At 38.2% G+C, this 14,556-nt stretch overlaps 1 protein-coding gene across 2 annotated transcripts in view; it reads right to left on the bottom strand.

Moving 5' to 3' along the window:
• The window catches only part of LOC115423024 (low-density lipoprotein receptor-related protein 1-like), a 137,234-nt gene extending 131,023 nt beyond the window's left edge, over positions 1-6,211 (bottom strand). For both annotated transcript variants that reach the window (XM_030139712.1, XM_030139713.1), the window contains exon 1: positions 5,609-6,211. In XM_030139712.1, the coding sequence (XP_029995572.1) occupies positions 5,609-5,681 (73 nt within the window). In that variant the 5' untranslated portion in view covers positions 5,682-6,211. The remainder of the gene's footprint in view (positions 1-5,608) is intronic.
• Positions 6,212-14,556: the final 8,345 nt, after the last annotated feature.

The following is a 14,556-nucleotide window of genomic DNA, read 5'->3' as shown; positions in this document are numbered from 1 at the left end:
ACTTCAGGCTCCAAAAAGCCAACACAGAAACAAGCAAATGGGTTCTATGCACAGTCCCACTAGTTCCTGAACTTCAGGTAGCTCCTTTATTTCCTGTCTTTCATTACTGGACACACTGATTAATCCAGGTGTGTCTGCTACTTCTTGTTGTGACTACTGATTAATTAGGCACACCTGGATTAATCAGTGTGTCCAATAATGAAAGACAGGAAATAAAGGAGACAACTGAAGTTCAGGAAGTAGTGGGGCTGTGTATAGAGCCCAATGCAATCCACTGGCTTCAAAACGCAATTTATGAACCAAAAGGTTAAGTCATATACACTCAATAGATGAAAATTAGCAATAGCTGAAAAGTGTCTGAGCAATACATCCGTTTCATACTCTGTACTGAAAATACACTAAATGCATCACGCCTATGAAACATATACAGATACAGACAAAATCTATTAGAACTGTAAATGAGTTGAGGATGAATCTGATTTTATTCTTCATAACAGTACGATCAAAGTCCTTACCTCAAAAATATGAAAAAATACAATAACTATATGTGATATATTTCTGACACCTGTTCTTACTCTGATCAAAGTAAACATTTCTGCAACCCATGAAATTGGAACGTTATCTCCATTTATCAGATCCTCTCCTCTGACCAGGTGTAAGAGCCACCAAAAAGCTCCTAGAGCCAAATCGATACTCCTAACAAGCACATCGCCAGCGACAACATACAGTACAAGGGGGGCAGGAGTCTTTAGAAACTGACAAGCAAGGTGGTCAGTCTGCAGCATCAGGAGGAGTTCTCCATTACTGATGTCCAAGTAAAACACAAACCACACAGCCAATATTCTCACAGCTGTGCCAGGTGTCAGGCAAACGTTGCAACCCTCTGCAAAATTTGAACAACTCTGTGTACTGTCTTTATGAAGTTCATGGAAAAACACATCTTTATCTACTGGCTCAAAGTACAGAGGGGTTTTGGGGCTTTCATTTTCATATGTGTCATGTTCAGAAACACATTTCAAAGAAAAATCACCATATTAGACAGTGTTGGGGGGGGGGGTTCTAGCATGGATGTAGAGGTCCTGATTTTATCACAAGGAAAAACTGGAGGCACTGCATTAACACACACCCACATTCATTTTCTTTAAGAAGCCAGCACGTTTCTTTTTCAGGACTTAGGAGCTAAACAGGGTAAACAGTGATGTAGCTAGTAGAAAACACCAATTACAGTTCACCCCTGCTATTCACAATCAACAAACCCTCTTTCATCTGTGGTCTCACGCCTTCAGTGTGTGGGGAACGACACTGAAAACATTTATGTTAATCTGGTTTTACCTTCTCGTCACAGTTGATTGCAATGCAGTGAAGGAAGTAGGAGGATAAAAAGAGGATCTTTTCTCCGACTAAAGTCAAAAATCCCACTGTCTGCTATTACCATTTCAAAAATGTTTTCAATATGTCCAGACTGAAATGTAAAGCACATGTACATAAGCTTTACATAAAATGTCACTGAGAGGCCAAAGACTGTATATATAAACAGGATACTCTGGCTTTAACTCACTCCAAATGTTGTATGCCATGTCATTAGACATTTCTTTCATGTGAGAAAACTGTGAATGGTTTTGGGGATTATCTGTGTCACTTGATAAGTGTGCAACACAACACACAGCCTCAGGTGTACCCAGTTACAATAACCACTCCCCAGTGATCTCCACTTGGAAAGAACTGAGGAGAGCGATCCAAGTTCTATTATCTGTTGAATTTGTATGAAGGATGCTACATTTTTTCCAGCAGATGCTCCCAGTGACAGTTCTGAAGAAAAGCTATAGCCAGGTCCCATTAAAAGGGTCAAACAAATAGAGTGGAGACTCCTCGGGAATTTAAACTCTTTAGCCTCTGACCCACATTTACTCTACTCATCAGCTGGACTCCTCTGCTCCTACAGGTTGTTGACACTTTATATACGAGTCTTGTTGTTGGTTGATGGCATGATAATAACAACATGTGATAATAACAACATATGGATAGTTTGATGCAGGAATGTATTTTCATTTAGGGGGGAAAACAGCTAAATACTCCTGCAGCTCTGTGATATCAACCTATATCAAAAGACTAAATGCAAATATAGATGAGCTGACCAGTATCATATCACTGTGGAAAAAAGTGGTATCATCCAAGCTTGTGTGTCAAAATCAGGTGTCTAAATCCTAGATGGGTTCAAGAGGCTACGATTCAGTTCTGTCTGTGTTGCTATGGTAATACTATGAGACGCTTGCAGAAATATACACACACTATACATCTACATGACCAGCAGCATGTCAGCTAAACGCTTATTTAAAAAAAAAAAAAAATTCAGAAAACAGAACACTACTCAACAACAAACACTTAAATGGCTAAATATCAAAAACAAGCTAACAGTCCAAGACCAGCATGTGTCATGAATAAATTCATAAAACAATAAACAAACTTTGCACCACTAAGCAAGTCAAACTGTGCAAATATTATTTCCCTACCACTAAAAGTCAATGAACGAGGCAAAAAGAAGAACAAAACTAAAGGTCAACAGGTTAACCTCCCTACCTGTCCAATAACCTGCCAACACCTATCATCACAGAGTTGACTTTTGTAGCCCAAAAACAGAGTCCAGACAAGATTGGATACTTTAAGCAAATAGAAGCAGACGCTGAGGAGTGAATATGACATTTTTGCCTAATGGCATCAAAAAATTATTGAGCCATGCAGCTTTAAACTATTTATATATAGCTATTATGTCTCCCAATGAATGAATCATCTGTTCAATAAAATGTCAGAAAACTGTGACATCAAATGAGGACATTAACTAACAGTCCAGACCCCAAATATTATTTTAAAGAGGAAAAAGGGGCTGCAAATCTGATCAGAGAAAATAGATCTACCATAGGTGTTGCCTGTTTGCTTAAATACGACCAATAGATTTTCTTTGCTCCATTAAAAGCTGCAACGATTTAGTTAACGTCCATTAGTTGTCAACTACAAAATGGGTCAACAACTATTTGAATACCCTATAATATGTTTGAGTTTGTTCTTACAATGCAAAAATACTCAAAATTATCAGACCCAGCTTCATAAATGTGAATATTTCCTGTTTTCTTTTCTTCCTCTTTGACATCAAACTGAGTATCTCTGAGTTTTGGGCTCAAACAACACATTTAAGAAGGATACTGTGGGCTTTGGGAAACATTTGACATTTTCTGACATTTTCTGTAACAAAAAATTAATTGAGAAAATAATCAACTATGAAAATGAACATTAGCTCCAGGGTTTGCTCCATTTTATTTAGACTAACACTACTGACTGCATGACTATTAGGGATGGACTAAAATTCTGTGAAAACAATATGGACAATACCAATGTTTTTTTTTGTTTTTGTTGTTATTTATTCAACAATTTGTGCATATTGAATAAACTCTCATTATAGAATAAACACTTTCACTGTCTACAAATGAACACAAATGTGCAATTTTATAAAAACATACACTACAACACATTAGCCAACCACTGGTAAATATCTATTTTACTGCTAAACTGACGGCAGTAAATGAAGCCAATATTGATCAATACCAATGTTTGGCTGATATACTGGTGAAACCCTGATGAAAGGCAAAATTCTTTTCTACATATCAATTACCGGATTATTTGAATTACTGTTCTCTGTAATATCCAGTTTTGTCTATAGCTTCATGCCTCCAAGTACCACAAAAATGACCTCTTATTCACACCAAAGAGTCCATCCTGAGTTACACTGTGGCCTTCTGACTTCCCTCACACTAATCTTTCTTCTCTTTCATGAGTTCATGCCCCTCTGTAGTGACCCAGTCAAACAAATCCAGTCAAAGTGTCTGGCCTCAGGGTCTGGATCCACTTCCTTGACCATTACTGGCCTTAAGGACCAACACAACGGAAAGGCGCTGCTAAATCCACTGTTAGAAATGACATAACACACCATCAGTCCCAGGCCGGGCTCCCTCTGACGTAACCATGTGTCAGGGAGTTTTCAGCTCTGATCCTTAGTAAAGTTTATGCTCGCTTCACCCGCCCTCACCCTCAACTCATTCAGCTGCCTCCCCCCTCCTCCCCTTTGCCGTCACATCTAAGTTGGATTAATGGTCTTCCTGTGTCCAGATGTTACATACTGATGGAGGCAGTGGGAGGAGCTTGTCCACTCTTGAAACCTCAGCTTTGGCCCTCACTCTGAATGTGAACAGCCTCCATCAAAATGTAATGAAACATATACAAGACCTTCCAATGCATATCTGTGACATCACAGTTAGCTTTAATAGCAGAATGAAAGGTATTATTATGTTACTTTCCCCTTCGGCATCAAAGCAAACATGCAATGTGCTTAAAATGCAAGATATAAATCTGTACAGATTTGTGGGGCAATGTTTGCATTACACTAAAAATAGTAAGGGTGATGTAAGTTCAAGTCACAAATGATGAAAACAGAGGATATCATCAAAATGTTGCACATTTACTATTCATTTCAATATAGAAATGGACACAAATGACTAAATAATTTTAAAAATCAAGGTTATTTTGCAGCTTCATGCTTCCTTTAGGTGCTGAAAACAGAAACAGCATGCAGGCTTAGCTCAACAGGTCTTTATTGCATTGTCAAAAGAGCAATGCTGCATTTAATATCTCATTATAAGTATCAGGGATTGGTGAGCATTAAGGAACAGTAGGGACGTAAGAGGATAAGTGCACGACTATTCATTTCATCATCAGTCAGTACCTGCCTGCCTGGCTGCCTGTCACAAATAAACTGAGCTCCCCACGCTGCACGTCGGGACAAACCGCGCCATTGACATTATCCTTCCACGCAAATACAACTGTTGTTTTCATATGCGCCAAGTAAGTGAAAACAAACAGGAAAACTCTGATCTGAGCGATGGCACCCACAGGTTTTGGTATGAAACTCAGGCGTGCTGCTGCTGAGATCTGTGTACAAAAAAACAAACAAATAAATAAATAAATAAATAAAAGGCAGATTTGGTTGGAATGGCATCAGCACCGACAGACAGCATACATGACTTTTTCCCTGACAGACAGAGAAGGGGGAATATCTAGCCATTTTGTCGCAGTCAGTCAGAAAATGTTGTTTGGTGAAAATGGGTCGTCAATGCAAGTGTTGCGATTGCCTTCTACCTGCTGAATATTCCAACTGTGCATAAGCTCCACGGTCTGCCATCCTTACAAGGCCCATTCTGGGAGCTCAGACAGGAGCACAGCTAAAAACGCAGGCAGATTTTTAGGCCAACATAACATAACATAACATAACATAACGATCGCAGTGCTTTTTTTTTTTTTTTTTTTTTTTTTGTATTTATTTGTGCGGACCTTTCACTGATTAAAGGCTTTTCTGGTGATCGATCTCCTCTGATCACACATACTGAGCCTCACTGTGTTATTATCAACACAACCTATTTGCGGTCTTGGCTCCAACTCCGGTGAACGCAGGCCTGTGCACAGATGCTTTGCACAAGAGGTGGAGGTGGAGGGGGGGAGGAAAAAAAAGTGGTCATGCTTTTCTAGAGTACCACAATGCAAGATAAAACAACAGGCTTCTTACCTACGGTTGCACCGTTAGGAGGCACGATCCCCGACAAGAGTATAAATCCCAAATAGAACCACCTCATCGCCATCTCCTGAGCAATGCCCGATGGCACTGCTGTTAGAAAGGAATAGAGGAAAAGTTAGCCGGATTTCTGTGACCAAGCAACCCAAGCAACCACCTCATCCGAACCCCTCCAGTGGTCCGGGGTGCGATTGTCCGTTCAGTTGCACCCTGAGCCCCGCAGAGTGGGCGCTTCACACGGGCTTCTCCAATTCACAAAAGAGACCTGCTCCAGCCTCCAGGCTACAGGCGATGCAGCAGCACAGTCATGTATATTTCTAATTGATTATCAGCATTCAAACATGATGCACAGTGGAGCCGCTGTCTCTCTGTATGTGTGTGTATGTGTGTGTGTGTGCTTCCAGGGGTCTGGATTTCACCACACCATGCCACCTGAACCGTCCGCACGTACAGGAGCTCTGCAGCCGCCGGGCTCCGCTCAGCTCATTCCGGGCCAAAAACAAAAAAGAAAAATGACAAAAAAGTAAAAGCCGTTTTTTTTCCTCCCCTTCGCGGTGCCAATGCGTCCCTGTGCTTGTGGTTGCATGAGTGGATGGTGGATCTCTCTCTCTCTCTCTCTCTCTCTCTCTCTCTCTCTCTCTCTCTCTCTCTCTCTCTCAAGCGCCACCACTAGCAGCACTAAGACGGCCGTGACGTCACCAGCGGGCCGCTCTGCGCATGCTCCAACACACCTCCTTTTCTCCTATTTCATGCGCCTTTTCATTAACCGTGGAGGTGGGAGAGGAGGCGAGGCTGAAACTACCGACTCCTGTCAGCCATGTTGGCTCAACGTTTCCACAGAATGTTCAGGATTCAGTGATGAGTCAAAACAACATTAGAGCATTAAAAAAAAAAAAAAAATCAGCAGCTGCACGGTTTATGCACACATGGTTTAGTGTATGTTTCTCCCCCCAAATACTTTCACACTTGATGTTATGTTTATATCATGTCTCTGCCTTTATATAAGCAAGTCTTAAAATTAAAGATTAAATAAATACACTGCATCCAATAGACTAGTCAAATGTATAAGGGTTGGACATTTACAGAAAATGTGCATGTTTTTATGTAGAACATGCAATAATGTTCTACATGTTCTTCAGTTTAAAAAGTGTCAACTCAGTGATTCTATAACATTTTTATTCCTTTTTTTTTCTTTTCCTCATTTTCACACACATTCAGGGCTACTCCTACTTTACAACTCAAAGACTCATAGGAAAAGCACCACCTGAGACCTTTTAACAAGAAGTGGAGGTGTCGCTCACGTTGTGCAGACGTTATTCATTCCACACTAGATTATGCCCCCTTGTGGTGCACGATTTAAAGCAAGTGTACGTTAGAATATAAATAAGGGCAACCAGTCTGTCCATTAAAAAAGAGTCAACAACAGAATATTTGGTATGGAGGAGGTAGAAATCAAAATAGACTGTTAGACAGTTTAAAGTGGCCATGTCATGATGATAGAGATACTTTAATGATGAGCTTGTGTGTTTTAGAAATGTCTTGGAATTATATTGTCTGTATCTGTCACGTCCAAATAAAGTCATTCTGTGACAAGGAATCATCCCTACCCAAGTTTATATATTTATCTAGTCTGTTGAATTTTTCATCCAAAATTTAGCCAGATAATGTTTTCAGTAAGAGCACCAAAATATTTCTAATGATCTGGAAACTGACAAATGTGTCTTGTGTCTTGTCTTTATGTAAATTCACTATCTTAACATAAACCATTATACATAGGAATGGTTTACCCATATCATAAAATATATAGAGAATCTTTAACTGCACAACTGTTTAGTTTATATTTATATTTATATTTAGTCATGTTTTTCATCTTTCATAATTGTCAGTAAAGTATTTTGTTTCGGCTTGTGAGAATGGTAGAAATATAACTCCCAGATGAGGTCCCCAAAAGGGTGTAACAGATTTAATCATTCTTAACAGTGTATGATTTGTCTAGTTGAGATTAATTGTACTCCAGTAAATAAAATGTAATCTGAATACTGTTTTGTTTTTGTTTGTTTGTTTGTTTGTTTGCAATGTTTCAGCATGTTTGTTTGTTTATTGTTGTTGTTTTTAACATGCAATAAGCACTTTATGAAAACTATATTTATAAGAATGTATGTTTTAGGTTGATATAAACCATCTCAGCCTGCAGGGGGCACTGACTCCTTAGATTATTAAGTAAGATTCAGACTGTTACTAATTTTTACTAACATAAAAAGAATGCAACAGTTTGATGCAATACTGGGTAAATGTTACATTGCACAATGTCTGAGAAAGTTTTGATCACAAAGTTATTTAGTTATAAGAGAACATGTTGGAGTGTTTAGACAAACCACAGCTATTGTGTAAGTGAAATGGTCACTTTTCTGCATTTCTGTGTAATCGTGATGGATATGTGTCCTTTTCCCACCAATGTTTAATCTTGGTACTAAAAACAGCAGGTGTGTATTTTTCACACTACGCAATCTGACAGCAACCTCATGCCACTGGTGTTAAGAATAAGCATGCCTTTCAGCAGTTTGCAGCTTACAGATGTTTACCCAGAGACTGAATCACAGGGGAGAATGTGAAGTATGTGGAGAATCTGTGAAAAACATGCCTGAAGTGTCTACATATCTGCTGAATTCAAGCATATTTCCACTCTGAGGATGTAAACAGAATATAAACAAAGCAAAGATTTGGGGAAAAATAGGGCATTATTGTAAAAGCTTATCTGGTGCCAAAGATTCATGCCATGTATCGTTACTATTTATACTCACTAGAAGTTAGTGAATTTGTTTACCTTTTCCTTATATTGCTGTCTTCCCCATCTGTAAACACAGTGAGTCAACATGATTGTTGGTGTCACCTCAACCTGAGAATGCCCCCTTTGTGGGAGGAGGGTTTGAGTATTGTAAGGAATAAGGAGAGACAGACGCCAGCATGCTGTGTGGGAGACAGCTTGAAAGAGTGCCAGCGTAAACACTCCCAGACCACATGTTCTCCCAGGGCAGAGGGGCTGGCCTCTCTCCAGGCACATCTGCACACAATCCTTCAACTTTGGGCAAGCCAGCCAAGGAAAAAGACCAGGGCAAATGAGGGAGTGGGGGGGAGTGGGGTTAGCGTTCCCAGACAGGGAGAACCTGTTTCTTCTGTGACACTGCTACCAGTGATGAAAGTGATGACATCTGGCTTTACAAGAAAATGAACCATGACAAGCATCATGCAGAGGGAAGGTCAGAAGAATTTATACATCTGTGGAAATGTTATACATATATATATATATATATATATATATATATATATATATATATATATATATATATATATATATATATATATATATATATATATATATATATATATATATATTTATATTTATATTTATATATATATTTATATATATAAAAAATACAAAAAATGTGTATGACCAACATCCTAACTGCACAGCTGTAGATTCACATGCCTGACTCTGCTTGGCTCCCATTACAGCCTAAACTGCCCATATCCTTGAGAGAAGATGGATTGCTGCATAAATCAAGGTCCTGACACTTCCACAGCCATGCTCTGCATCTGTAGCATTATTACATTCATGCACCAGCCTCTCCATAACGTGGCGCATGCACCAAACATTTCTCATTCATTTTTATATCATTTTTGAAATAAATATGCCTAAATCTATTTACAAAATAAATGCCTCTCTCTGACATCCCCCCCAGCGGACCTCCTTAGTTTCCGCACTAGGAAAGTGGCTTTGTGCATGTTTTCACAGAGAGGTAATTACTGAGCAGGCTATGCTGACAACACCTGAGGAATGTGGAGCATGCACTAGCAGCTAGTGTTCTCCTAAACCCCACCATCACCCACCCAAACTCCCTTCTCCCCATCTAGCAACCCTCCCCCATACAACTCTTCAAAGTTCACCTAGATCATTTCACAGGAGTTTTACATTAGGGGGTGCAGGTGTTATTTTATGTTATACTATGCTTGCTATATTGGCTAATGTATATTGTTTATTTGACTGGTCAATCAACAAAATATTGCTGTGATATAATGTTACGATTGCATCAGATAGTTTTTGGGAGGAAACCCTATCTGAAAGCCACAGCTCCCAGCAGGCCCCACTCTTCCCGGTACTGGTGAACACACAGTGTGTGTTGGCTGGCTCTTGCACTCTGCTGACTGAGTCACTCCCCAAACTGTCCTTGAGCTCTGTGGAACTCACAGCCCATCTGGCTGAACACTCGCACACACATATCAAAACAGTGCATAGATTGAACCAGGGGGAGTGAACCACTGTGGGTGACCTAATTGTGATTTGTGAACAATTCAATACAAAAAATGTCAATATACGGTTGGGGAGAAACATTTCACCGCAGAATACTGTTATTTTTATGCAAATGAAACCAATGCATCAAGTTTTGACATTGTGTGCATGCATGTGTGTGGGAGACAGAGTGATAGTGGGATGGAGAGATTATGAATTCTGCTGAGCCTCTCCCGTCTGTCTGACTAGACAGTCATGATGAAATCAGGATGAAATCCCTTGTGCATGTAGATCAACATTAGTATAAAGGCCTGTCCTCTGCCTTTCTATGCAGCTGATTTTTACACTTGTAGATGTATTATGCTAATGCCATGGCTAGAGAGAACACATATTATGGCTGAGTGAACAATTGCATATGGTTTCTACACACTTGAGGGCTAATCAGTCAGGGTATGCAAGACAAGGCAAAAGGGTCAGGGGATTTAGTTGCCAAGCAACTTCAGTTAACGCAAACACTTTTTTCATCACCTAATAAGATAACATGTTTCTAAAAGCATAACAATTGATTTTTTTTTTAAAAAAAAGGGATAATCAAATAATTTCTGACTCTAAACTTGTGGCAAATTTTTAACACTTAATATTGACATTTGTGCAGGTGCCATGGCACATAATGCACTGCACCAGAGGATCCACTAATATAACGGACACTCTGATGTCCATATGTTGGGGAGTGACAGTATCCAAATATGACGATTCATAGAGGTGCTAACTGAGATGCAATTGTATTCTCAAAACTCAGTAGATTTTAAGGCTGCCTCATTGCTCACAGTGCAGTGGCCCAAAAAGATGGACTTAAAATCAGCAATTAACCCTTTATCAGGCAAGTGACTATTTTTGGTCATTTCCACATACATTACAGGACAGTGACAGTAACAGTTCCAGTGAGGACAGTGAGTCCCCAATCTCAGGTCCAGTGTGGTCTACAGGGTTTGTAAGGTCCACCTCTGCATGAACAGTGAGTGTCCCTGCTTTGTTCGGTACCATGAAGTAATGGTACTAATGTAAGGAATGATGTTCAAAGGGAGAATGTGGATGTGGACAGAGGTCTGGATCAGCACTTACGTTGGTCTAATGGTACAAAAGGCATGCTCTTTTCACCTTACATGGGTTTTTCTTGTATTTTTTTTTATCTTTACTCCTTGTCTTTATTTTTGTATTTATTTATTTTTTCCATTCATGGATAAGGAACCAAATATGGTAACTTCACTGACATTGATTTTCTACATGACAATAAAAAATTGTGAAAAATGTCACTTTTTTATGTCCTCTAATAACACACTAAGGTTGAAATTTAGAATTTCAGAGTATTTCAATGAGTGCCCAATAAAGAGTTAAGTTACATTATGGACTGAAAAATATATTTATACGACTATTGTTTCTTTACATTGTATCTTTCCCACACATTTAGTTTGATATTTGTTTTCTGGTTCTGTTTAGCTTGATACTGTGGAAAATAAAAGGTCAAGGAATTGTTGACCTCTAATAGGTGTTCAGTTTTCAGGCAGTATTGTGTGAATTCACTTTCATTCACATTATGTTCCATGAATAATGCAGTATATAAGTAATTCAAACTATTTAAAATATGTGACTTCCTGAATAATCGAAGGATATGTTACCAATTATACTGAACTACACACTGCATTCTAGTCTGCAGTGAAATACATTTTAAAAGTAACCCTCCTGAGACTGCAATAAACATTTCCAGACGATACACTATCCTCATGCATCTTACACCATTTGGATAACGTGGACTATTACATTTCTTGAAAGAACCTTAGTGGAATTTTTCCTGTTTTCAGCTTCCTGAAATACAACTTTTTGTCAGTTTTGCTTTCAAGCCAAAGGCAAATGCATGACATGAAACTAGAAAGGTTTTGTGTGTACCCCCTACTCAGGAAACAGTAGTAGGTGCTATACTTTGTCACCTGATGCATTATTACATCTGCGGCTGAAGCAATAAAACCAAATGTTTGATTATAAACATTAGAATGAACTATATACAGTATATTGTATTGTACATTTTTTTTTACTGTATCCACTCTCAATTTGACTCACCAAAGTCAGTACTTCTTGAAATGACGGCAAATGTGCACATGGACGCTGCAGTCAGTGTGTGTGTGTGTGTGTGTGTGTGTGTGTGTGTGTGTGTGTGTGTGTGTGTGTGTGTGTGTGTGCGTGTGTGTGTGTGTGTGTGATAAAGAGTATGTTATTTCAACTCACTGAACAAAAACGTCTGTGAACCTGACCCCCAGACTGTGGTGAATAAATACATTGTTCCAACTTTTTGCCTTTTTAGATATGTTTTTTTTCCTTCAGTTACATAGAAATCATGATATTTCATAGATGATTGTCTCATATCATATCTCATATAACATTATTGCAATTTTATGGTGGTATTGTATTGCAAGTAATTACAAATTTTCTTAAACCATTCTCAGAGGGTAAGATCTACAGACAGAATATTCTTTACTCACCAGTTGCTTCTGGCTCTCACAAGTGTGTATTGGAGAAAAACCTAGACAATAGTCATGCAATCCATCAGGGTCACTTACAAGGATAGGACAGTACATTTCGTGTGTACACTTTATTTTTCTCTTAAGTCTCTTTTGTCTGTTCTTTATTCCAGTTACACTGAGAGATGAAACTCTGAGCAAGCTGTGAAGCTCAGGGCATAATGACCTTGGAGAACCACTGAGACTGTTGTGAAGTAGTCCAACACAAATACTACCACTGAAATTATCAAAAACAGATTTGAATTTCTTTGCTGCTTTTACTCGGAAAATTTAACAACATAGTCTATAAAACAGCACAATTGTAGACAATGGTCTACAGTATTTTTTGGCAATTATTTGCTTCAGAGATAATACAGGCTAAATGTTACACACTTTGATCAAATTTGTTGGAAAATAAATTATAAAAAAAGTGCTGGTTGGTTAATGTGATATACGATAAAGTGCTATTAGAAACACACAAAAGTGAATGCATATTTATATAATGGACATATATCTATGTATAATCTTACATTAGAAAGACTGAATATATTCTAATGTGCAGACAGTGTTTTGAAGTAGAACTGTTAGCATAGAGAAAAACATTCCTCTTGAGTAAAACCCATTTTTTCATTAATTCATAGAATTGCACATTTGACCCAATATTGTACCTTGAAAACTATAGACAACTGGCATTTTAACAATTTTTTTGTCATTAGTGAGCCAAATTTGGTGAACTTTCACTACTTTTTGCTTGTAGACCAGTCTTCTCAACTCCTCTGCTTTCATCACTCTCCTGTCTTGTTCGATTATTTGCTGTATGTTGACATTTTTATGTATTTACTCTGTTTTTTCAGTGCTTATGTGTTTGCTGGGGATTTAAATGAAGACTGAAATGCTGTTATTCTGAAATGTAACAGTTTACCTGTAGAACTACAAACCAGAAACAGTAGAATTGTGCTCTACCTTTTACTTTTTTTTTTTTTACTTTTAGTTTATTATTGCGTCTTCACCTGAAGCATGCCACTAAAACCAGCTGTTCAAACCAGACACTGGAAGGGTGAGAGGGTCGCATTCCCAGGCCACTTAACCCAAGACTCATAAGCTTATATTGGCCAAAACCTGGACCTGAGTACCATTCTGCACCTGATCCAGCAGGGTTACATCAGCAGGGAAAACATTATCATTACATACAAAACACAAATTTACCAAAGCTTATCCTCTGCCATAGTGGAAATGGTGGCAAAATATGACGTTAAAATAAAATATTTGTACCTCTTCTCATGAAACGATTGTGACAATGTGATTCATTCTTGATAGATAAAGTGTAAATGGGACTCAGTATGTAATCAAAGTACCTGGTCAAAGGTGATTACTGATGTGTATAAATAGGAGTAAAATTATGAATGTGTCTGAAAACAATATTATTCCATCTTTAAGGTCAACAGTGTATGTGCAATAACCCCTCATTACCATAATTTTCTGTCACTTCTGATGCTTACATGTATGAAACAGTTTGTTTTTCAGTTGATAGTCTGTTACTGGTCCTTGTTTATAGTTTTCACACATACCTTGCATCATTCATACTTTATCATAGTATATTATTTATGTACAGTGTTTTACTTTCTATATCACAGGTGTCAAACATGCAGCCCGGGGGCCAAATCCAGCCCACCAAAGGGTCCAGTCCGGCCCTTTGGATGAATTTGTGAAATGTAAAAATTACACTGAAGATATTAACAATCAAAGATGTTTAGTCTAAAGTGGGTCAGACCAGTAAAATACTATCATAATAACCTATAAATAATGGGAAAAAAAAGCTAGTTTTTTCTTTTTGTTTTAGTGTCAAAAAAGTAAAATTACACAAAAAATGTTTACATTTACAGACTGGCTTTTCACAAAAAATATGAACAACCTGAAATGTCTTAAGAGAAGTATGCAGTATTTTAACAATATTCTGCCTATTATCAAATGTTTTGTGTGTTTGTAGATCCACTGTGATCTGTAAGTTGTGATGCATATGTATAAATGATAAACTAAGGTGTAATATTGTTAAAATTACACTTATTTTTCTTAAGAATTTTCAGGTTGTTCATATTTGTTCA

The sequence above is a fragment of the Sphaeramia orbicularis genome, chromosome 7 (genome assembly GCF_902148855.1).
Source record: "Sphaeramia orbicularis chromosome 7, fSphaOr1.1, whole genome shotgun sequence".
NCBI lineage: Eukaryota > Metazoa > Chordata > Actinopteri > Kurtiformes > Apogonidae > Sphaeramia > Sphaeramia orbicularis.
This window is presented reverse-complemented; position numbering and strand designations above follow the sequence as displayed.